At 37.1% G+C, this 25881-nt stretch overlaps 1 protein-coding gene across 1 annotated transcript in view; it reads right to left on the bottom strand.

The window, feature by feature from the left end:
- Positions 1 to 25881, bottom strand: part of KIAA0930 (KIAA0930 ortholog) — a 129965-nt gene that overhangs the window by 59120 nt on the left and 44964 nt on the right. Inside the window, exon 2 of the mRNA XM_053719038.1 lies at positions 11681 to 11829. Coding sequence (XP_053575013.1) covers positions 11681 to 11829 — 149 coding nt within the window. The remainder of the gene's footprint in view (positions 1 to 11680; positions 11830 to 25881) is intronic.

The following is a 25881-nucleotide window of genomic DNA, read 5'->3' as shown; positions in this document are numbered from 1 at the left end:
ATATCATCAGCATATAAAGCTAATTTTAATTCTGTGTTATCAACTATAATTCCATTTGATTATTTTCTAATAGCTATTGCCCATGGTTCCAATGCTGAATTACAGAGAAGGGGAGACAGAGAACAACCTAGTCTAGTACCATGTCCTAATCTAAAGTAAGGAGGTAATTAACTGTTAACTAACAATGCTGAACAAGGAGATCTATATAAAAAACTATTTTAAGAAAATTGCCTTTAAATCCATGTTTAGATAGAGCTGTCGATAAATGGTCCCAATCAATATACCCAAAGGCTTTCAGCATTGAGTGACAATATTGCCATATCTTCTCCACCTCTATTTTCACTCTTATCTCTCTCCCAAAAATAAGATACTATATTTAATACTTTGCATATATTAATAGAAGATATCCTACCATGTATAAATCCCACATGATCAAAGTGAATCAATTCCGGAATAGTTTCTGCAACCTATTTGCTAGAATACTAGTAAGAAGTCAATAGTCGGAGGGAATTGAGCAGTGAGATTGGTCTAAATTAAGATAACACGGTCTCTTCTTTATCTGGTTTAAGAAAGGGAGAGATAATTGACTCTGAGAATCTACTTGATCTTTTCATATTTGGTTTACTGAAATATAAATTAAATAAGTCCACTAAGATTATCCTAGAATTTTTAAAAATTCATTAGGGATCTGGTTCGACAGTCTTATTCAAAGCTAACTTTTTAAAATCTCCTCCTTAATTAAAGGCATATTTAATTTATTTAAGGGTTCTTGAAATATTTGCAGGGTTTCAACATTTTCCCAGAATGTCTTTTTTTATTATAATCAATTTGTTTAATTTGATACACATCTATTATCTATTAGAATTTTTTTCTTGAGAGACAAAAGTCAACCCATCTTCAAAAATTGTACTAAATAATACTTGTCTTATTTTGGGCTTTTACTAAGTTTGACAAGCATTCGATTGTTAATTATCATATTGTCATTGTGCTCAACTTAACCCCTTAGTGACCAGACCACTTTTCCATTTTCTGACCGTTTGGGACCAGGGCTATTTTTACATTTCTGCAGTGTTTGTGTTACTTACTCATTTACTGTACCCTCATTTACTGTACCCACACATATTATATACAGTTTTTCTCTCCATTAAATGGACATTCTTTCATCATATCTTATAATTTACTATAAAATGTTTTATAAAATATGATGAAAAAAATGGGGGGGGGGGGGAAACAAACACTTTTTCTAACTTTGACCCCCAAAATCTGTTACAAACAACCATTCTAAATAGTTTCTAAATTTTGTCCTGAGTTTCCATGTTCTTTGCTTTTTTTGCAAATTATAGGGCAATAAATACAAGTAGCACTTTGCTATTTCCAAACCATTTTTTTCCCCAAAATTAGCGATAGTTACATTGGAACACTGATATCTGTCAGGAATCCCTGAATATCCCTTGACATGTATATATTTTTTTTAATAGACAACCCTAGTATTGATCTAGGCCCATTTTGGTATATTTCATGCCACCATTTCACTGCCAGATGTGATAAAATTAAAAAAAAAACGCTAACTTTTTCACAAACTTTAGGTTTCTCACTGAAATTATTTACAAACAGCTTGTGCAATTATGGTACAAATGGTTGTAAATGCTTCTCTGGGATCCCCTTTCTTCAGAAATAAAAAACATATATGGCTTTAGCGTTGCTTTTTGGTAATTAGAAGGCAGTTGAATGCCGCTGCGCACAACACTTGTATTATGCCCAGCAGTGAAGGGGTTAATTAGGCAGCTTGTAGGGAGCTTGTAGGGTTAATTTTAGCTTTAGTGTAGAGATCAGCCTTCCACCTGACACATCCCACCCCCTGATCCCTCCCTGATCCCTCCCAAACAGCTCTCTTCCCTCCCCCATCCCACAATTGTCACCACCACCTTAAGTACTGGCAGAAAGTCTGCCAGTACTAAAATAAAAGCCTTTTTTTTTTTTATAGCATTTTTTAAGCGTGCAAAAAAGGTATTGCAGTGATGCCTCAATATCGAGGCATCACAGCAATACCTTGAAAGCGGCTGGAAGCAAACAGGATCGCTTCCACCGATTGAAACCCCTGACGACGTACAGGGTACATCATTGGTTGTTAACGACCGTTTTACGTATGACGTAACCTGTATGTCGTCGGTCGTTAAGGGGTTAAAGGGACAGTCAAGTCCAAAAACTTTCATCACCAATTTTGCTTTGTTCTCTTGGTATTCTTAGTAGAAAGTTAAACCTAGGAGGTTCATATGCTAATTTCTTAGACCTTGAAGGCCGCCTCTAAGCTGAATGCATTTTGACCACTAGAGGGCGTTAGTTCATGTGTTTCATATAGATAACATTGAGCTCTTGCATGTGAATTTACAGAGGAGTGAGCACTGATTGGCTAAAATGCAAATCTGTCAAAAGAACTGAAATAAGGGGGCAGCTTGCAGAGGCTTAGACACAAGGTAATCACAGAGGTAAAACGTATATATTAATATAACTGTGTTGGTTATGCAAAACTGGGGAATGGGTAATTAAGGGATTATCTATCTGTTAAAAAAACAACAATTCTGGTGTTGACTGTCCCTTTAAGTTTATGAGAACCAACATCTGAAAGTAAATTTAATTTAATTAAAAAATAATAAGAAAAACAAAAAATGATTAAACATTTAACAAAATAACACTAGTTTAAACACATGAACTATCTTGCCTTTTGGGAAACATTTGAGACCGAGTATGAATAAAGGAATGTAGTCAACAAATAATATGAAGCTTCGTCCGCTTAGAGTGATCTTTATAATGATGTCACCAGCTATAGTGTAATTTATTTAAGAACCAGATAAAAGACTTGGTATCAGTGCTGTGAGCTTCAAATAACCAGGTATCTCCTTTCCTGTATTGTCTTTAGCTTAGAATTCAACAAATGTTAATTTCCTTTTAGTATCAGCCAGTACTGGATGGTCTATGGTTCACGGAGGGCAGCATCCCAAATGCCTTCACCTTCCCAAATAATTATTTATCGTAATTATTATACTTCAGTGTTTCAATTATACCATTTAATCTTATTTTAATATTAACACTTTTTAAATGGATTCATACATCGTTCAAATAGCTCATTAACATGACACCTTATTCCCCCGCTTCTTCCCCCTGTATGGGCAGCTATTAAACTACATCATGCACTAATATTGGTAGACATTGGCCAACCAAAAGTCTGGTCAACTCCCTCTATCCAATCAGAAGATGCTACAAGAAAACATTTGATCTGCTCTTCAGTTCTGTATACAAAGACTGCTGCTTTAGTCATGCTCAAGAAAAACAAAAACATCAGATTCCCTTAAAGGGACAGTCTACACCAGAATTGTTATTGTTTTAAAAGATAGATAATCCCTTGTTTACCCATTCCCTAGTTTTGCATAACCAACACAGTTATATTTATATATTTTTTACCTCTGTGATTATCTTGTAGCTAAGCCTCTGCAGACTGCCCCTTTATTTGTTCTTTTGACAGACTTGCAGTTTAGCCAATCAGTGATGGCTCCCAGGTAACTTAACGTGCACGAGCACAGTGTTATCTATATGAAAAACATGAACTAACACCCTCTAGTGGTGAAAAACCTGTTAAAATGCATTCTTAAGAGGCGGCCTTCAAGGTCTAAGAAATTAGCATATGAACCTCCTAAGTTAAGCTTTCAACTAAGAATACCAAGAGAACAAAGAAAAATTGGTGATAAAAGTAAATTGGAAAATTGTTTAAAATTACATGCTCTATCTGAATCATGAAAGTTTTTTTTGGACTAGACTGTCCCTTTAAGAACCACAAACATATACGTAGGTTAAGTGATATGTTGTCTTTCCAGTCTTCTAATTACTGGTTGCGCAAATCATGTGCACACTTCTAAACCTACCTCAGTATGCTTTTAAAGGAGAGGATACCAAGAGAAAGAGGAAACATTTTAAAATGTCGCCAAATGGAAAGTTTTATGTTCCGTATGAATCATGAACATTTTACTTTGATTTCCACATCACTTAAACCTTTTTCATGAATAAAAAGGTTTTTAATATTCTTATATATTGCTTTATTATAAATGAGAATATGAATAATAATAATAACAATAAAGAGTAATAGAAATGTGTTGAGTCTAATGTTCCTTCAAAAGCCTATTTGTCCACTGAGCATATCACAAACACTAGTCCCATGTTTAGGAGAAAACTATATATTAAAAAGGGACAGTCAACTCCAAATGTTTTACTGTTTAAAAAGATAGATAATATGTAATTCTGTGATTACCTTGTAGCTAAGCCTCTTCTGACAGCCCCCTGATCACATGGCTATTTATTTATTATGTATTGACTTGCATTTTAGCCAATTAGTGATGGTTCCTGCACAACTCCACGGGAGAGAGCACAATGTTATGGCACAAATGAACTAGCATTCTCCTGTTCTGAAAAGCTAATAAAAAAAAGCATGTGATAAGAGGCTGTCTGTAGTGGCTTAGAAACAGGCACACATTTAGAGGTTTAAATGTTATAAAGTATATTAATCATTAATATAACAATGCTGGTTGTGCAAAGATGGGGAATGGCTAGTAAAGGTGTTGTCTATCTTTTTAAACAATAACTATTTTGGTGTAGACTGTCCCTTTAAGTCATGGCAACTGATAGCTAAATTACTATATATAAAATACAAAACTTGTTATTTCATAACCCTGTGTGTGTGAATCATCATCATCTTGCATGTGATCACATCAGCTGTATTTCCAACTGAACCAGCTGGAACCTAAGGTCACATCCAATGCAAATGATGAGGCACTGCCAGGAGTCCTTGTGAGTAATGGGTGTTTACATCACAGGGATGGCAACCTGGCAGAAAATAGTCTGTCACAAAATAGAAATGATTTGTTTAAAGGGACAGTCAACACCAAAAGTGTTATTGTTTAAAAAGATAGACAATGCCTTTACTAGCCATTCCCCAGCTTTGCACAACCAACATTGTTATATTTAAGTGAAGGTCAACTTCACGCAACTGCCCCACGGCATTAGATAAACTTTGCAAAATGAGGGTGGGTTTAATTTGTAAATTTTTTTAAATTCTTTACCTTTTGGGCACTCTGACAATAAGCGCATCTCTCCCGCCCGGCATTTTGTCAAATTGATTGACAGATGAAGATTCTTAAAAGAACGAATCCTTGATTCCCCCCAGTCCCTGAGGTTTATGCAAAGGGGCTGAACGCCCCGGGGGGAGATTCGTTTTTTTAAGAATCGTCATCTGTCAATCAATTTGACAAAATGCCGGGCAGGAGAGATCCGCTTATTGTCGGAGCGCTCAAATGATGAATTAAACCCACCCTCATTTTGCAAAGTTTATTCAATGCCGTGGGGCAGTTGCAGGAAGTTGACCTTCAATTTAATATATTTTATAACATTTAAACCTCTAAATGTATGCCTCTACAGACAGCCTCTTATCACATGCTTTTTATTAGCTTTTCACAACAGGAGACCGCTAGTTCATGTGGGCCATATAGATAACACTGTGCTCACGCCCGTGGAGTTGTGCACAACACTGCATTAATTGGCTAAATTGCAAGTCAATAGATAATAAATAGCCATTTGACCAGGGGCAGTCTGCCGAGGCTTATATACAAGGTAATCACAGAAGTAAAAAGTATATTAATATAACCAAGTTGGATGTGCAAAACTGGGGAAGTTGACTGTCCCTTTAACTTAAATGTGCTGCCTTCTGTTTCTAAATGGTTTGATTTAAACCCAATAATTATTAAAGAGACTTAAAACCAAAAAATCCCTTCAATGATTCAGATAGGGCATACGATTTTACTTTATCCAAGATAAACCACTCCTCCTTTTCTAATTATTCCAGCAAGAGTTTTGTTACGCCCCACGGAGCTGAACATCTTATTAGCCCTTGGAAATGCATGTATTTTAATAACAACCAACCACTTTTGGCTGCAATACTATTTCTGAACTATTGGTGGCAGCAGACACTGTCAAACAGTTTCACTGTCAAATACTGCTACAGCTTAATTGATATATACCTCAATATGTTCATTAAATACACCTATAATTTCCAGCATTAACAAATTATATGTTCAATATATAAGGGACCATCTAATACCATTAAAAATGTACAATTTGATACCAAACACAAGTATATTATCAAATTCTATATTAAAATATGCTTATTGGAGTCTCATTCCTTTTCAATATAAATATAGCCCACGTATTTGTACATCTTTTGATAGTGTTATTTTGAATGCATGAAAACATAATTTAGGTATAATTTCTGGGGCAACTTATTGCATGAGTCTCCCTGTACTCTTCTGTCTATTCAGATATCTGAAAACAAAAGAAGGTGTGTTATTATTCTGAGATTTTGGAACACATTTTAAATCTACCAATGCAGCTATTATTCAATTAACTTCACATTTAATATTATACAAACAGACAATCTTCTAGGTTCTTTATATATGTATATATATTATATATATATATATATATATATATATATATATATATATATATATATATATATATATATATATATATATATATATATATATATATATATATATATATTCAAGCTAGAACAAAACCTCCCACCAGGTGCAGCTACCTGGGTGCAAATATAACCAATAATAGTTCCAATAACAGTGACTGGTTTTTGATCTGATGAAAGGGACTTGAGCTCCCTGAAACGTCATCTATTAAAGCTGACCTTTTTCATGCAAATCCTGAGAGTGCAGTATTTATTGGAACTATATATATATATATATATTAATTATTTGAGTATTTTAAATAGATTTGAAAATTATAACATTTCATTTTAAATGACTCTTTCAAAGTTTGAACCTTATGCTTTCCACCATACATATGTTTCAAAGTAGATTTCTTTGCTATTCCCTGGAGACATCACATCTGAACTTCGCGTATTTGAACTCAGTATGGGACAATTTAACACCTATATGATAAGAGCTACAGCCTCTGAGAATGTTTGTATATTCAATTATCCTTACAGACAAACCGTCCGCTCCTTCAGATACGAAAACTCCTTATACAAGTTTCCTTATATATATTAGGGATGCACCGAAATGAAAATTCTGGACCGATACCGAAAATTCAGGATGCCCCTGGCTGAAAAACGGAATGAAACCGAAATTGTGTTTTTCTTTTTTAACTATATATATATACGTATTATCTACTGACACTCCACAGATACCCTGACAGTGCCAATTAAGCAGCCATGTCACCAGATACAACTTGTGAGGGTTTGGGAGCTGTATTTGTCCTTGATGCAGAACACCTAAAAAACTCAGATTTATTTTAATTTATGCAGTAATTGTTTACAAATAGCATTTTTATCTTTATTTTGTCATTTGAAATAGGCAATTTCGCCTGTGGAAAATGCAGCTTATACTGAAAATATGAATACCGCTCTATTCTCTATAGAAACGTTTTGTAAAGAAAAGGCAGCAGCAGCAGCCCAATGGGGAGAGGGAGAGATGGGTACTAACATTTTTATTTTCAATTGTTCTCTCCAAGTACTGCCCTTTGTGTATTTAGAGAGATATGATAAGAATGGCTGTTCTTTCTGCAAGCTCAGATCATTTAAATAGGTTGTGGTTTCAATTAGTAAAAACAGTTGTTACATATACAAAAATAAACATAAAAGTAATTTCTTATACGTTTAAAACAGCTGGTATAACAAGTCATTGTAATCATGTTAAGAGGAAACTGATATTACAATCACTGACCCTTTAAAGCTGTATTATTTTGCATAACAAAATCATGATAGCAAAAGCATTCTTAGCAAGAACAGTGGACAAACTAGCTAGTTTAGGTTAAAATATTACTGTGTAAATATAAATATATATTTAGCTATTACATGTAGATGAGAAAGGAATATATATATATGTGTGTTGCAATACCTCTTGTTCATGCAACCTACCATTTGTGTTTAAGGTCCACTTAAAGATACATAAATCAATTTTTTCTTTCATGATTCAGATAAAGCTTGTGATTTTAAACAACTTTCTAAATGTACTTTTATTATCTTATTTGTTTTGTTTTAGATATCTTTTGTTGAAAAGGATACCTAGGTAGACACAGGAGCTGCTGATTGGTGGCTCCAAATATATGCTTCACGTTACTGGCTCACCCAATGCGCTCAGCTAGCTCCCAGTAATGCATTGCTGCTTCTTCAACAAAGGTGATCAAGAGAATAAAGCAAATTAGATAATAGAAGTAAATTGGAAAGTTGTTTAAAATGGTATGCTCTATCTGAATCATGAAAGAAAAAAATTGGGGTTTCATGTCCCTTTAATTTCTCTCTGAGCGATATTAAAGGAACCATATTTTTTCCTAACATAATCTACATTTTAAAAACAAACACCAATCACCTCATCACATGACACATGACTCAAACTGGCACTACACAGAACATTGCTAAATATTTAAACATATTAAAAACTTGTAATAGCAAGTCTCAACAACATCGTAGATGAGTGACATCAATAAAATATATTAAATCATTGTAGTATAAAAAAGTGCCTATTGTATAAGACAGATTTACATATCAGAGAATTATTTTTTTGTGAAACGTGTTTTATGTTTATACGGCCCTCTTTAAAACAAATTACCTCTCCCTATAATTCTGCAGGAGATCAAATGCAAAGCTCATCAAAGCCAAGAAGAAAAAAAAAGACTTAAGGGAAATAAAACAATTCTATATTTATAGAATGAACATGAATATTCGCCTGCTGTAAATATCCTTGTTTGCTCTCTATTCCACATGGTGCCATAGAAGAAACTGGGACAGATTTATCACTTGTAAGGCTTCATCAGGGTTTGGGTAAACACCAGTCACCTTTAATGGGAAGAAAGTTAACATATTTGCTTCTGACAAAGTGAAGTCTGTCCTGGTAGATCATTGCACCACATCTTGAAGAACATGTTGCGTTTTGACATAATACCGTAATGAGACATTGTCCAGTATAACTTGCTGGTGTTATTTTGGTAGATGATCTTCAACCTAAATAGTAGGGTTGCCAGGTGTCCAGAATTTAACCTGACAGTACAGTATATTAGCAAGATGTCCAGTATAATCTTCACAATAATACCGGGCACTTAATTGTCCCGAGTTTCAGCTAAAATGTAAAAGGCCTCCAATATCTCATTGTATTACATACATGGAGCAGAGAGAGTGTCAGCCAAGGAGTAAATCACTACCGTTTACGTGTTACTACAACCAAAGAGGTAACATTAATTTGTATGTTACTGACAGCCAAGTTGAAAATAGACTGCTCGGTCATGAAAGATATATACGGTTGGGGCCCTTATGTGACTACCACCTATCATTATTCCCAGTCACCTAGAGACTGTCCAGTATTTTTGTGGAGGACAGTGATAAACTAGCATTTTTAGTGATTTCCTAAAGAAAGGAAGATATCCTTCAGAGGTCTTCCACAGAAGGGCTTTGGGCAGAATGAATGAAACCACCTGACCTATAGGAATCCCTTTAGGTAGGAACTACAGAACTGGTCCCAGTGCTAACTTATCCTGAAAAAAAAACATGCTATTGCTCTTCAGAAGCTTCTCACTGTGACTATTCTACTGAATGTTATAGTATTAACCTGTTTAAAGGGTCAGTTGCTAATATCCTCAAAAGATTGATCAGACACCATCTGAGAAAGAGAATCACACCAGAAGGACACAACATTTACAGGCTTATAATCCTCTGGATTTGGTTCTGATTGTTCTAAGGTATTCAAAACCTCCCGAGAGCAGGAAACGGATATAGTCCACTTAAATCTAAACGTGGAATCAGTCTCTGCCTTTGCTGATTCAGGGTCCTCAGAGGAGATTTCACCCTCAGAAAGAGACTCAGCCGAGTCAGATCTTTGTAAGCTAGGTGGTAACTGAGCCTGGGGTAAAAGACCCAGCGTATTACAGGTGGTGTGAGGTAAATCTCTAGATTTTCACTTATGATTACTTGGTTTAGGGATGGCCACTAAAAGCTCTGTCATAGTCTTTTGAAGATTTGTTTTTAAACTCTGGAGAAAAATCAGTGGAATCCCCTTGAGCCACACAAATAGGTATGGTCACTAAATGTCTGCCATGTGCCATACTGACAGGATTTTGGGTTGCAAACTGGTGATGTGGGACACAATTAGCACACAACTGGTTAATTTGGTCCACTGGAACAGTTGTGCATAATAAACATGGATCATGGACTGCAATATGTTCCCTAGGGATCTCTTCCAATGGGTCAATTAGATGGGGTACAGACATGACTCCAAAATGATAAGCAAAACTGAGGATAGATGGAAATAAAGAAATAATACAGAAAATTAAAAATGTAAATAGCAAGTGTATTCACCCAAAACAGCCTATATGTGCACCTCAGAACCCCAGTAAGTCAGAAAAAATGTTTACCCCCCCCACGAAAATGTCACCCACCCCCTTAGCAGCTCTTATGAGGGTACTCGCCCAACTCCTGGGCAAAGAAATTGAAAAAAACTGGGCCCAGATAACTTGCAATGTCTGCAGACTGTCCCCGTGAAAATGTCAGTCAGCCACTGATCCAGTGAGGGAAAAGAGAAAAGGTGCCAAAAAGGGGGGGGGCGGAGCTTACCTCCAGAATGATGTGCAGGCAAAGGCCTGTTGGCACAATTGTGTGTAGCGGTAAAACGTATGTTGGATTACGCAGAAGGCATGACATCACTGTCTGGTTAGCAGCACAAAGGACTTCATCGTTCTTACTAAGTACCCATTACTTGTAAGAGACTACTATACACGCTGTACCAATTGTTTATGCTGCCAAGTTCAGTATCCCTGAGTAACCATAGCCTAATTTGTCTTAAATTATTTTAGTAAATGTTAATTCATTGAAGAGTTCCTGTTTGCTGTGCGTTTTAACACACGCTTTTGTACGTAGCACTATTGTAGCTCTATGTAAGGCGAGTATAACCGTTACCGTTCACATGAGGATTATAGCTTGTAACAGTGTTACCCTATGAAAGTTTCTCACTCTGCTTTATTTAAGGAAACAATGTAACTGAGAACTCTGTTGCAAGATTTCATTGGAATCTGTTATAATAAAGAAGGATCGGCTTCCTAAAAACCAAGTGGATTTGCCATTGGTGACAGCTATTTGTTTTCTGGTACACAGTGTTAATTGTATTACTATTTTTATAGATACAATCTTCTCTGCCAGAGTCTTCGGTTTGACAATCCAAATGCTGGTCTTTATTTATTAAAAGCAACAACTGTTACCTTCCTGATTACAGTACTGTCTTTCTGATGGTGCCATGTACACAAAAGTGTTAAAAAATGATATAAACTACCTTTAGGGTGCACGTATAAGCTGCATTATGACCTGTAAATATTAATTGCATAAGGTGTGGTTTATACGTGTTCCCATCCCCTCTTCAAGCTGATCCCATTTTACAGATTCAAATATACAAAATTAGAAATCAAAACCTTTTCCGTTCCTAAGCATTTTAGATAAATTTTAAATATTATATATATATATATTCTTTTTAACACACACTCACATATATAAAAACATATTACATTATCAACCCTTTAGTACTAAAATAATCCCTTTATTTAACTGGTCTTGTTTTCATGTGGGCAACAGTAGACAGGGTATTACCTTTTTTCCTTCATTGCCATCTGTGCCCACGTAAGCCAGCTTCCGCCGGACATAAAACAGCATGTCGTCCTGACGAGGAGCCCATTTTTCCATAAAATATGTAGAATACATCCAGGTCCAAAATACAATTCGGTCATCTTTAAAACAACCTGAAAACAAAATGTTTAAGTTATGTTAATGTATTAAATAGTTCAGGAAATATTTTCCTGTAATTATTAGTAACTTCCAAAACCAATTAAGACATTTACAATGAAGGACAAGATACCGCTTAAAGGGACATCAAACACTAAATAAAAGCTAGAAATAATGATTTCTTAAGGGAAGATTGGCCTTAGAATAATATGCAGATGTATATGAGTTAAAACACTGAGAAACAAGTAAAGTTTTATGGTGTCCATAAAGCAATAAGTGCTGCCATGTTCTAACCTAGTTTTCAATTGGAGGCATGCAGCACATACTACTGCTGCTTTACATAATTCTAAACGTGAAGTCTTCATCATATACATGCGTGTCAAGCCCAGGTGGAACATTAAGAAACAAAAAATAAATAGCATTTCATCCTAAACAGTTAATAAAGAAGACAATGAGTAAAACTCATTATACTTTGTATTATTGTACACTAATGACAACTGAGGTGCATTTAACCCCCCTAGCTAAAACTCTATTGCATACTAACTTTTATTTCACATCCCAAAGGGTCATGTGGTTTGCAGGACAAATAAGGCACAATATCTGGAGTGACAGGCAGCAGCTACAAAGGGAAGTGAGTCAAGATAAATTAAATAATAAAATATTAGGCTGTCAGTTTGTTGTAAGTCCTGTAGTGGGAGGCAGCAGAGACCCACAGAACTGCCTCTTTACCGCACACACAGTCATTTCTGTAGGCTTTAAAGGGACAGTAAAGACAAACAAACTTTCATGATTCAGATTGAACATGCAATTTTAAACAACTTTTTCCAATTTACTTCTATTATTTTTTTGCTTTTTCTTATGGTATCCTTTGTTGAAAAGCATACCTAAGGAAGCTCAGGAACAGCAATGCACCACCAGGAGCTAGCTCCTGATTGGTGGCTATACACATATGCCTCTTGTCGTTGGCTCACACATGCTCAGCTAGCTCTCAGTAGTGCATTGCTGCTCTTACAACAAAGGATATCAAGAGAATGATGCAGATTTGAATAGATAAGTAAATTGGAAAGTTGTTTACAGTTGCATGTATAAGATTGCAGTGCAGAACACTCTGTACTACTAAAAACAAATACAGCATCATTGCTTGATCACTCCGAGAAGACAGCTGAGCAGAAAGTAAAAAAATAATAATAATAAAAGCGTAGCAGCCTGAAGAATGAAGCAATACTAGATAACAACTCCTCAGTGCAAGCGTGAATATGTTTAGTAAAGTCAGACAACAACCAGTCATCTACCTTTTTTGTTAAAACACAATGAAAAAAAAAACGTATATTTTATGAAAAAAATTTAATTTTCATTAAATTGCAGGTAGACAATTTGCATTTTCAGAAGAAAATTTTATTTTTTGTTTTATATATATACATATACACACACACACATATTTAAAAAAAAAAATATATATATCTATTCCTTTATATCTATATGAATATATATATATATATATATATATATATATATATATATATATATATATATATATATACACACACACACACACCATATAGTATATAGTTACAGATATGTAGAAAACATAATTTATGCTTACCTGATAAATTTATTTCTCTTGTAGTGTATCCAGTCCACGGATCATCCATTACTTGTGGGATATATTCCCTTCCCAACAGGAAGTTGCAAGAGGATCACCCAAGCAGAGCTGCTATATAGCTCCTCCCCTCACATGTCATATCCAGTCATTCGACCGAAACAAGACAAGAAAGGAGAAACCATAGGGTGCAGTGGTGACTGTAGTTTAATTAAAAATTTAGATCTGCCTTAAAAAGACAGGGCGGGCCGTGGACTGGATACACTACAAGAGAAATAAATTTATCAGGTAAGCATAAATTATGTTTTCTCTTGTTAAGTGTATTCAGTCCACGGGTCATCCATTACTTATGGGATACCAATACCAAAGCTAAAGTACACGGATGATGGGAGGGACAAGGCAGGAACTTAAACAGAAGGAACCACTGCCTGTAGAACCTTTCTCCCAAAAACAGCCTCCGAAGAAGCAAAAGTGTCAAATTTGTAAAATTTTGAAAAAGTATGAAGTGAAGACCAAGTTGCAGCCTTGCAAATCTGTTCAACAGAGGTCTCATTTTTAAAGGCCCAGGTGGAAGCCACAGCTCTAGTGGAATGAGCTGTAATTCTTTCAGGGGGCTGCTGTCCAGCAGTCTCATAGGCTAAGCGTATTATGCTTCGAAGCCAAAAGGAGAGAGAGGTTGTCGAAGCTTTTTGACCTCTCCTCTGTCCAGAATAAACGACAAACAGGGCAGATGTTTGACGAAAATCTTTAGTTGCCTGTAAGTAGAACTTCAAGGCACGGACTACGTCCAGATTATGCAAAAGACGTTCCTTCTTTGAAGAAGGATTAGGACACAATGATGGAACAACAATCTCTTGATTGATATTCCTGTTAGAAACCACCTTAGGTAAAAACCCAGGTTTAGTACGCAGAACTACCTTGTCTGAATGGAAAATCAGATAAGGAGAATCACAATGTAAGGCAGATAACTCAGAGACTCTTCGAGCCGATGCTGAATCTTGTGACGTTGTTTCAGGCATGCGCTAAATTCATTACAAGGTGACGCTGGCATTTGTTCACGCATGCGCAAAGCTGGTCTCACGGGAGCGAGCCTTGAGTTGTGACATAGGGAGCGGGTGGGACTGCTCTCTAGTCTAAGGCGATATCAAAGCAGGAAGTGGGAGATGGGAGGAGCAAAGAACAGTAAGAGATATTTTTAAAACATTGCGATCTCTTACTAACAGTTATAATCAAGGTTTAAAAAGTTAGCGACTAAGCTAAACATCGGACAGGCTTCATAGAAAGTGCAACATATTATCTAAAATTTGCCATCAATTTAAGTTAAATGATACAATTAGGAAACATTTCACACTGAATAAAGTTAAAGTGAATGTAAATTTTAATGAATGAGTTTCCGGTCTTTAAAAATACTATTAAAAACAGGGGCACTTTCATTCATTAAACTTTACATTGCAACGTTTTTTAATTCATTTTTTTTTTAGCAAACCTGGACCGGCGATCCCCCGCCCGCAGCTCCTCTGTATTTACCTCAGCAATGACGAGACCGGGCTTCCTCCAATCATGGCGTGCACCCCGGAGCGTCCATCTCGTGAGGCCACGCCGTGATTGGAGGAAGCCGGTTTCGTCATTGATGTGCTAAGTACAGCATGAGAGGCGGGCGGAGGATTTCCGGTCTGGATTTGCTGAAGAAAAAGGTAAGTATTTGTAAAAATACACTGCAATGTAAAGTGTCATGAATGAAAGTGCCCCTGTTTTTAATAGTATTTTTAAAAACCGGACACTCATTCATTAAAATTTACATCTCTTTTCAGGTACAAAAATCCGGAAATTACAAAATCCAAACTTATTCTGAAATCCAAAATGTTTAATTAATATAGTTTTTTTTAAATGATCAAAAATTACTATTTTTTCCTCGACTTTAACTCACAATATTTTCTGTGTGTGTCTTTGGTTTGGTTTCTGTGTTCTAAAATGCAAATAAAAGTGTATATTTATTTAAAACAAATGTTACCTCTTTACAGTAGGTAAATGTTATCTATATGACACACATGAACTAGTACTGTCTAACTGTAAAAAACTTTCAAAATGCTCTGAGCTAAGAGGCGGTTTTCAACGGTTTAAAAATCAGTTTGAGCCTAGCTAGGTTTAGCTTTTCAAAAATACCACCAAGGGAACAAAGCAAATTTGATGATAAAAGTAAATTGGAAATTTGTTTAAAATTGCATGCCCTATCTGAATCATGAAAGTTTAGTTTTGACTTTACTGTCCCTTTAATGTTCATCTGAGAGTTGTATATTCCCGGTGCTCCAGTGAATCCGCTCTAGTGATAAAGGTTACAGGACAGCACGACCCCAGACAATGCTGTTTAATTGGTTCTCACATTGATCGCGCTCAGCTGGCACTGTCACTGCTAACAATAAAATACAAACAGCTGAACAGATAGGGACAAAAATAAAAAATGTAAGCTGAGAAATTAATCTGCTAGAAAATATAGCAACACAAAAAAACATATAAAATCAGGAAAGGGTATTAATCTCTTTTGTGAAGAAGCTGGTTTACTTCATAGGGTAAGTAACCTTTTTACCCAATTATAAATGAACAAACAGAAGTAATATATTTAACCCGTTGAGTACCAGAGCGGAGGGCCTTGCAGCTTCTGTAGCAGCCAAAGGGTTAATACGATAAATTTAAAAAAATGTAAGAATTTGTGATACATGTAAACTCCAAGGATTTTGTATAAATGTATTTTTTTTTTAAATAAGTGTTATCAAGATGCTTAAAAACACTCAAAGGGGCACTGAAATCAATATTAAACTCTCCTGATTCAAACAGAGCATGACATTTTATTCAACTACTTCTAATATCTATTTTGCTTTGTTCTCTTGGTATACCTAGGTATGCTTATGCACTACTGGGAGCAAGCTGCTGATTGGTGGCTGCACATATATGGCTCTTGTCATTGGCTCACCCCAATGTGTTCAGCTAGCTCCCAGTAGTACATTGGCTCCTGAGCCTACCTAGCTTTACTCCTCAACATAAGATACCAAGTGAATTTTAAAAGAAAACTTTATTTTTTTACACTAATGTCCCTTGAATAACTGGGGTAAATTACATCTAACAGAACCTTGTACTCGCAAGTTAATGGTCAATCCATGTTTTCTGTTTGTTTACGCGGTCACTGAACCAATTTAAAAACCTCTTTAAAATGAAAATGTCACTAAAACATAAAGATGGACAATTGGCTGTGCGGCTTCATTATAAAATACAGTAGATCACTGTGTGAGCCAATTATACCTGTAGATTGTTAGTCCGTTGGTGCAGGGCCAGTTTTATGTGTATTTCTTTTTTTACTGTGGGTCATAGTCATTATGCACCTATACTCAGGTACCCAGCGCTACAGAAGGTGGAGGCGATATACAAAAACAATAATAAAAATAACAATAAATTAATCATTAAATAATTGATAAGACTAAAACAGAAGATGCATTGGCAAATGGTGTAGTTGGAAATTTATATAACAGAACCAGGCTTTTCATCTGGCATACTTGAATAGCAAATATCTGTATATTTTTCTAAATAAAGTTTTTTTTAATGCAGTACTTAATTGGTGATATATAGAAACATTCATTGTGATAACAGTTATGAACCAGAAGGCCCTATATGTCTGCAAAAATTTATTTTTGAAGTACAGTATAAGTTTAAGTAATTTGTAGCAAAGCTTACTACATATACCAGGCACTCTTGAATAGTGTTTTTCCTGTTATTGGCACACGTGGGAGACCAAGCTAGGGTTGCCAAATGTCCAGTATTTAAACAGACCAAATGGTCTGTTTTAATGTGGGCAAATAAGTGTTTCACGGCTATGGCATAGAATCAGAGGTCTGATGTCAACATACAAATGATAGGAACTTCAGGGACATGGTACCCATCTGGGGTCCAATGCACATAACTGATGGGGGATTCAGGGTGGTCTGATGTAGGCATATAAGTCACAGAGGCTTCAGGGTCTGATCTAAGATCTGATGTAGGCATATAACTGATAGGAACTTCAGGACCATGGGTCTCATCTGAGGTCCGATGTGGGGTTCAGGGCCAGGAGTCTAACTGGAAGTACAATGTTGGCATATAACTTACAGGGGGTTTCAGGGCCATGGGTCTGATCTGGGGTAATATGTTTGTTTATGGTTAATAGGGGTTTCATAGCGATGGGAGTGATTTGAAATATCATGTGAGCATACAATTAATAGTGACTAATGTACAAAGTTGACATATGGATGATGACTGCAAGGTTGTGGGTGTTTGAAGTGAGGTCTGAAGTTGTTGTATAGCTGACAGGGGCTGCAGGAATCCGATGTGGGCCCTAAAGTTGTCATATGGCTGATGGGCTTCAGGGCTGTGGGCATCTTATGTGAGGTCTGCAGTGGGCATATGGCTGAAAGGGGCTGCAGGGCCATGGGCATCTGATGTGAGATCTGCAGTGGGCATATGGCTGAAAGGGGCTGCAGGGCCATGGGCATCTGATGCGAGGTCTGAAGTGGGCATATGGCTTATATGTGCTGCAGGGCCATGGGCATCTGATCTGAGATATGCAGTGGGTCAGCTTTGCTCCTAGATAGCAAGGTTTTTTTTATTATTTATTTTTTGCAAAACGTACTTAATAACCCCTCTGATCTATTTGCGCAAGACTTGTGACACAGCAACTCTTGAAGGGAAAAACAAGGCACTTTCTGCCAGTCCGGAAACTCCAGTCAATGCTGAGCAAGTGAACTTTTACTGCCACATTAATTATTTAAATGACAAATGAGATCAGATTGTCCAATTAGTGAACATCTCAGGTTTCATTCACTTTCTACATATTATAACAGAAAATCTTAATAGTTAACAAAAACATGCAATTATAAAAATATTGATTATGTCAATGAGGTTTAAAAAATAACCACAATTTCTGTCAATTGTGTCGTCATTTTATCCAGTTTAGTTTTCCAGGAATGGACGACCTTGAAGGGACATAATAAATAAATATAAAGTCTGGTCTGGGAACCACAAGCCTTTCTCAGTTCACAAGGAGCGGCAGTTGCACGTAGGCACCAATCGCTGGATGCTTTCTGCTTGAGAACTGCAAAGCTTACGGATTCTCAGCAGGACTTTACATATACGTTTAGCCCCTTTACATGCATTAAAAACACAGCAAGAGTCAACCCACAGTAAGTTCAAGTAAGTAATGGAAAACCTGCATGTTCTAAAAGTAAGTTGTAAAGTTGTTTAAAACACACTACTTGGAGCTGTAGCACGTTGCCCCTTGTCTTAATATTATATATTTGTTGACTATGCAGTTTTATTGTATTTAATTATTCTTTGAACCTTTGCAAAAAAAAAAGGGAAACACTGTCCTAGGTCTTTCTGTATAATTTCTGGGAAGTTGAACATTGTGTTATATTTCAGGTTTCCCTAAATAAACTCTATGACAGATCTGATATCTCTCTGCAAACACTAGTTCAGTGTGCTGATAGTACTCGTCAGTCTGTGCTTAGCCACAGTACTCTCCCCAGTCTGTGCTTAGCCACAGTACTCTCCCCAGTCTGTGCTTAGCCACAGTACTCTCCCCAGTCTGTGCTTAGCCACAGTACTCTCCCCAGTCTGTGCTTAGCCACAGTACTCTCCCCAGTCTGTGCTTAGCCACAGTACTCTCCCCAGTCTGTGATTAGCCACAGTACTCTCCCCAGTCTGTGCTTAGCCACAGTACTCTCCCCAGTCTGTGCTTAGCCACAGTACTCTCCCCAGTCTGTGCTTAGCCACAGTACTCTCCCCAGTCTGTGCTTAGCCACAGTACTCTCTCCAGTCTGTGCTTAGCCACAGTACTCTCTCCAGTCTGTGCTTAGCCACAGTACTCTCTCCAGTCTGTGCTTAGCCACAGTACTCTCTCCAGTCTGTGCTTAGCCACAGTACTCTCTCCAGTCTGTGCTTAGCCACAGTACTCTCTCCAGTCTGTGCTTAGCCACAGAATTCTCTTCAGTCTGTGCTTAGCCACAGTACTCTCTTCAGTCTGTGCTTAGCCACAGTACTCTCTCCAGTCTGTGCTTAGCCACAGTACTCTCTCCAGTCTGTGCTTAGCCACAGTACTCTCTCCAGTCTGTGCTTAGCCACAGTACTCTCTCCAGTCTGTGCTTAGCCACAGTACTCTCTCCAGTCTGTGCTTAGCCACAGTACTCTCTCCAGTCTGTGCTTAGCCACAGTACTCTCTCCAGTCTGTGCTTAGCCACAGTACTCTCTCCAGTCTGTGCTTAGCCACAGTACTCTCTCCAGTCTGTGCTTAGCCACAGTACTCTCTCCAGTCTGTGCTTAGCCACAGTACTCTCTCCAGTCTGTGCTTAGCCACAGTACTCTCTCCAGTCTGTGCTTAGCCACAGAATTCTCTTCAGTCTGTGCTTAGCCACAGTACTCTCTCCAGTCTGTGCTTAGCCACAGTACTCTCTCCAGTCTGTGCTTAGCCACAGTACTCTCTCCAGTCTGTGCTTAGCCACAGTACTCTCTCCAGTCTGTGCTTAGCCACAGTAATCTCTTCAGTCTGTGCTTAGCCACAGTACTCTCTTCAGTCTGTCCTTAGTGACAGTACTCTCTTCAGTCTGTGCATAGCGACAGTACTCTCTCTTCAGTCTGTGCATAGCGACAGTACTCTCTCTTCAGTCTGTGCATAGCGACAGTACTCTCTCTTCAGTCTGTGCATAGCGACAGTACTCTCTCTTCAGTCTGTGCTTAGCCACAGTACTCTCTCCAGTCTGTGCTTAGCCACAGTACTTTCTCCAGTCTGTGCTTAGCCACAGTACTCTCTCCAGTCTGTGCTTAGCCACAGTACTCTCTTCAGTCTGTGCATAGCGACAGTACTCTCTTCAGTCTGTGCATAGTGACAGTACTCTCTCTTCAGTCTGTGCATAGCGACAGTACTCTCTCTTCAGTCTGTGCATAGCGACAGTACTCTCTCTTCAGTCTGTGCATAGCGACAGTACTCTCTCTTCAGTCTGTGCATAGCGACAGTACTCTCTCTTCAGTCTGTGCATAGTTATAGTCTCTTCAGTTTATTTATTGGAATCAATTACTCAACTTACGTATACAGAACTGTACAGGCACCAGGAATGTCAGCTATCAGCATTGCCAAGAGGAAATCTAGAAAGCAGGCTAATTCCATGCATCACTTAAAAACCAGATAGTAGGGATTTTTATACACATGCAACACGGGTGCAAAATATTAGCAACTTAAACATCTCTCACTTGGACAGACTTGAATATCAGGGTTCAGGTCATCTCTCTTTACTAAGCCTTAAATGGTTTCTGTCCGGCAATTTCAGAAATATGTCCTTTACTTTTATTATGTCTTTTGAAACAGCCGCTTTTGCCAGTTGAAACGTCACCTACACTGAAATTACAATACTGCAGTAATGACAATGGCTATAGAAAAGATATGTAAAAGGAGGCAGCAGCAGAAATCAACCTTCAAGTGATGTGGTGGGAGAGCAAGAGAGACAAGTCCATTTCAAAGGGTGTTCCTGCAGCAGCTCTGAATACAATGAACTCTGTTATACATATATGCTGCTCACAGATCAGCAGTTTATTGCCACTACAGAGCAATGCTTAATCCCTTTTCAGCAACATTCTAAGCAGTGATTGGTTAGGTTAGAGGACAAGCTTATTTACATCTGTCCTTACTGGCCAGTAAAGGTAAATTATTTTAAAAACGTTTTCTGTTGTATACAGATGCTTTGCAAAACAGTGCTTCTTTTCTGATAAATTATTCATATATAAAAACCATTGATTTTATATTCATCTTATAATTAGCAGTGTCTTCTGTCACATAAGCCAGTGTTTCTCAACCGCAGTCTTCAGTTACCCCCAACAGGCCAGGTTTTCATTATAGCTGAACTAGTGTACAGGTGAAGTAATCAGCTGATCAGTAACACCATGGTTACTAATCTGCTCTCAGCCATAAACGGATTATTTCACCTGTGCACTCGTTCAGCTATAATGAAAAACTGCCATGTTGGGGGTATTTAAGGACCGCGGTTGAGAAACAATGACTTAAGCCAACTGGATAGTAATGAAGGAATAAATGTAAATTACGCTGTAACACTTCTAGAGATCTATCCTACACCACAAACAACAGCCAGATATATAAGCAGGCATTTAAACAGTGCTTATTTATAAGGATCATTTTGTTTTTAGGAAGGAATGATGGTTCCTTTAAAGCGCAATCCCGCAGTGGGGGTCCTTGATTTACCTATACGGGCAATAAACATCTCTCGTCAGTAGTGTGGTGGTGCTAGCAGGAGGGGAGTATGGTGGTAGCCCCCAAGAGCAACATTGCATGCCACGTGACATTTTAGTGCGCTTCTTGGGCAAGTCACCACCCACCCTTGACTCTGACACAGGTGTAAGAAAAGAAGATTAATGACAAATGTACACAGCACTCTCTAATGCAATTCTACTAGACCGATTCACAGCTGACGGCATCAGTAGAGGTTCTAGAAATTGTTTAAAATAAGAATGAAATATAAAAATCATCCAGAACATTGTGTAAAACATTCATAGATTTTGTCTTGCTTATAAAATAGCATACGCCCAATACATCAGAAGATTGATTTTCGTCCCTGGGTCTCTACAAAATCTGATTGTCTCATATAATTGTCCAGCACAGCTCCAAACAATTGTGTTCAACAAATAAATGAAATGCATTGATCATTGGGAAATTACAGAACCACTTCAGACCCTTCATAGTCCTCTCCAGCTTTTCAGGAGAGAATTAAATTCCCTATTCTGGCAGTGGCAGAATGCAAGCTGTTCTTGACATTCTAAGAGGCATGATGCAATATCTGTCAGAAACTAATAAAACAAAACAAGCAATAGAATACATCAAATATTGCTCATGGTTTTCATAAAAATACAGTATTATTACCATTTGCTCCTAAAGCACTAACACATTCTAATAATGCAGAACAAATACATTCAATAAGACATGAATCTACAGCAACACAGCTAGATACATAAATCTGCCAAACACTAGATGTCTTAGAAAATAGAGGTTTAACAGTGAATACATTAAGGGCCAGCTCAAGGCTATCTGGAACCCATTGCAAAATCAACAGTGTCCCATTGAACCCTCATAAGTAGCAAGGACTTAACCCTTATATGACAGCAACAAAGAGATGTGCTTTCACCTTCTTGACTAGCAGTAACATACATAAAGCAATTTTACCCTCTTAGCTACAATGGCACATACACAGATCTTATTATGCAATGTGCCAGTAACACACATAACAGTGATTTTATCCCATAAGCAATCTGTGTCATATTAAGAGCAATGATTTAACACTTTTGTGCCAGCTGCAATTGGATAGGTCAGTGGTTGTAATTATCTTTTCTTAAATTAGGCATTCTGCACACACACACTTGTGCACTGCCACTGAAGCCCTTCCCTTTAAAATATGGCGGTGGTGTTTCAAAGATGGCCACTGCCAGAAAGAAGTCACACGGTGAAAGCACAATAATGCTGTGCATAAGCAGTCACCATTGCGTAGAAGGAGTCATTTTGGAAGGGCTTCCATTTTATCTATAAAAGAATGAGGATTCCTACAACTGCATAATTGCCAACATTTGAAAAACAATTCCAAGGAAACTTTGCAGCAGAGCCACGCCTTTTGGTGGTTTACATAGCTCCGCCTACTCAGATTGACCCCCAAAGCAAGCACAGTAAATATTAGTAGTATAATTTAGCCATACTAATTACTTAAAGGAATACTCTAGCCAAAATGAAACTTTTAAGATTCAGATAGAGCATACAATTTTAAGCAACTTTCTAATTTACTCCTATTATCAATTTTTATCAGTTCTCTTGGTATCTTTATTTGATAAAAAGCAAGAATGTAAGCATAGGAGCCGGCCCATTTTTGGTTCTGCACCTGGGTAGCACTTTCTGATTGGTGCCTATATGTTTCCATCAATCAGCAAGCGCTACACAGGCGGGGAACCAAAAATGGGCCGGCTTCTAAGCTTACACTAAAATAAAGATAAATCAGAAAATATCAAAGCGCCAGCTGACCGGCAGGGTTCAAAATGTGAAACCAATTTCTTCACAATTGGATTAAAACAAAGTGGTTTATTCAAAATGATATTAAAAATATTAAAACATAGATTCTTGGCAATTTTTTGACAATCTTAAAAGAGTTTAAAACAGTTGGTGTACAAATTCGGTATACATATAGTGGATTATCTAACATGGATCCACATGTTGCATTTAACAATAAAAGGTGCCTTCGAAATGAACAGTAAAACAAATGGTCCTATAGCAGTGTTATCTGTGGTAATTATGGATAACTTAAGTATGGTGGCTTGGAAACATCCAGAAATAAAATAAACGATCCTATAACAGTGCTACCTACTATAGGACCGGTTCTCAGATTATACAATAAAGTATATGATTCTGTGACAATGTTACCTGCTAGAATTTTTGCACAGTTTAAAACAGACCGGTTATTGATGAAAACAGACCGGTTATTGATGAAAATAAGATAATTTTGTTAATAGTCAAAGTTAAAGTGTTCCAAGTTAAGATAATTCCTCTTTCTGTGGTTTAACAGTCTATGTGAGGTATTATTGCCTGTAGCGGGGATTGGGCTTCAGCGTCAATAGACAATTTGCAGCTCCAGCGTCACCCAGGTCTTTATTCCTTCTGCCGAAAGAAATAATAATAGTGCAGATGGTTTTTCAAACAGATATATAAATTGGAATGCTACTCACCAGTCGACGCGTTTCGGTCAAACATAGACCTTTTTCAAGTCTTGAAAAAGGTCTATGTTTGACCGAAACGCGTCGACTGGTGAGTAGCATTCCAATTTATATATCTGTTTGAAAAACCATCTGCACTATTATTATTTCTTTCGGCAGAAGGAATAAAGACCTGGGTGACGCTGGAGCTGCAAATTGTCTATTGACGCTGAAGCCCAATCCCCGCTACAGGCAATAATACCTCACATAGACTGTTAAACCACAGAAAGAGGAATTATCTTAACTTGGAACACTTTAACTTTGACTATTAACGAAATTATCTTATTTTCATCTTTATTTTTTGGTTATTATTTTGTCGGCTGTAATCATGCTGGTCACTAGTGATATTTGAGGAATCCACTGGAGCACATTTTATTATTTGGGAGACAGCCGTGTTTTAAGTTTTGATTTCTATACACCTTTTTATACACCTTTTTTCATTGCCATATTTTGGATTTTTGGTTTTAAATATCGATACACAGTGTTTACTAGTATTAGCAATTTTGAATTATTATTTTTTTGCATTTCTACACATGGGACCTGGTAATTAGCACCAACCGAATTTTCTATTTTGTATTGTTTATTTTGACTTTTTCACGAACTTACCTGTCACACAATTAGCGTGTATTCAGCACACATCCTCTTCTCTTTCCGCTAGCGGAGAACGGTCACTGATCCTTGTGAGGTACAGTCGATCGGTTCTATTCTTTCAACTTAAAGCATAAGGAACTAGTACGGGTTGAGGCCACAGCCCACTTTCTACTTATTTGAAAATATATCCACAGAGAGATAAAACTACTCTGGCCATATTCGTGTGTAAAAGCTACTTTCAAACATAACCGCATTAGAGATATCAATAACCGGTCTGTTTTAAACTGTGCAAAAATTCTAGCAGGTAACATTGTCACAGAATCATATACTTTATTGTATAATCTGAGAACCGGTCTGATAACTATAGTAGGTAGCACTGTTATAGGATCGTTTATTTTATTTCTGGATGTTTCCAAGCCACCATACTTAAGTTATCCATAATTACCACAGATAACACTGCTATAGGACCATTTGTTTTACTGTTCATTTCGAAGGCACCTTTTATTGTTAAATGCAACATGTGGGATCCATGTTAGATAATCCACTATATGTATACCGAATTTGTACACCAACTGTTTTAAACTCTTTTAAGATTGTCAAAAAATTGCCAAGAATCTATGTTTTAATATTTTTAATATCATTTTGAATAAACCACTTTGTTTTAATCCAATTGTGAAGAAATTGGTTTCACATTTTGAACCCTGCCGGTCAGCTGGCGCTTTGATATTTTCTGATTTTTCTTAAACGTTTCTGACCACTAGGGGTCACCCATCAGAGCTAAGGGTCCAATTAGTAGTAGGCGCTAAGTGATTTCTTCTCACTAAAATAAAGATACCAAGAGAACGAAGAAAATTTGATAATAGGAGTAAATTAGAAATTTGCTTAAAATTGCATGCTCTATCTGAATCATTAAAGTTTAATTTTGACTAGAATATCCCTTTAAATAACAGGAATCTAAAGCTTAGAAGACGGCACTTTTTTGGTTCAGCTAAATGTAGCCACAAATCAGCAAGCACTACCCAGGGTTCTGAACCAAAAACATAATTTATGTAAGAACTTACCTGAT

Source organism: Bombina bombina, chromosome 6, assembly GCF_027579735.1.
Source record: "Bombina bombina isolate aBomBom1 chromosome 6, aBomBom1.pri, whole genome shotgun sequence".
NCBI lineage: Eukaryota > Metazoa > Chordata > Amphibia > Anura > Bombinatoridae > Bombina > Bombina bombina.
This window is presented reverse-complemented; position numbering and strand designations above follow the sequence as displayed.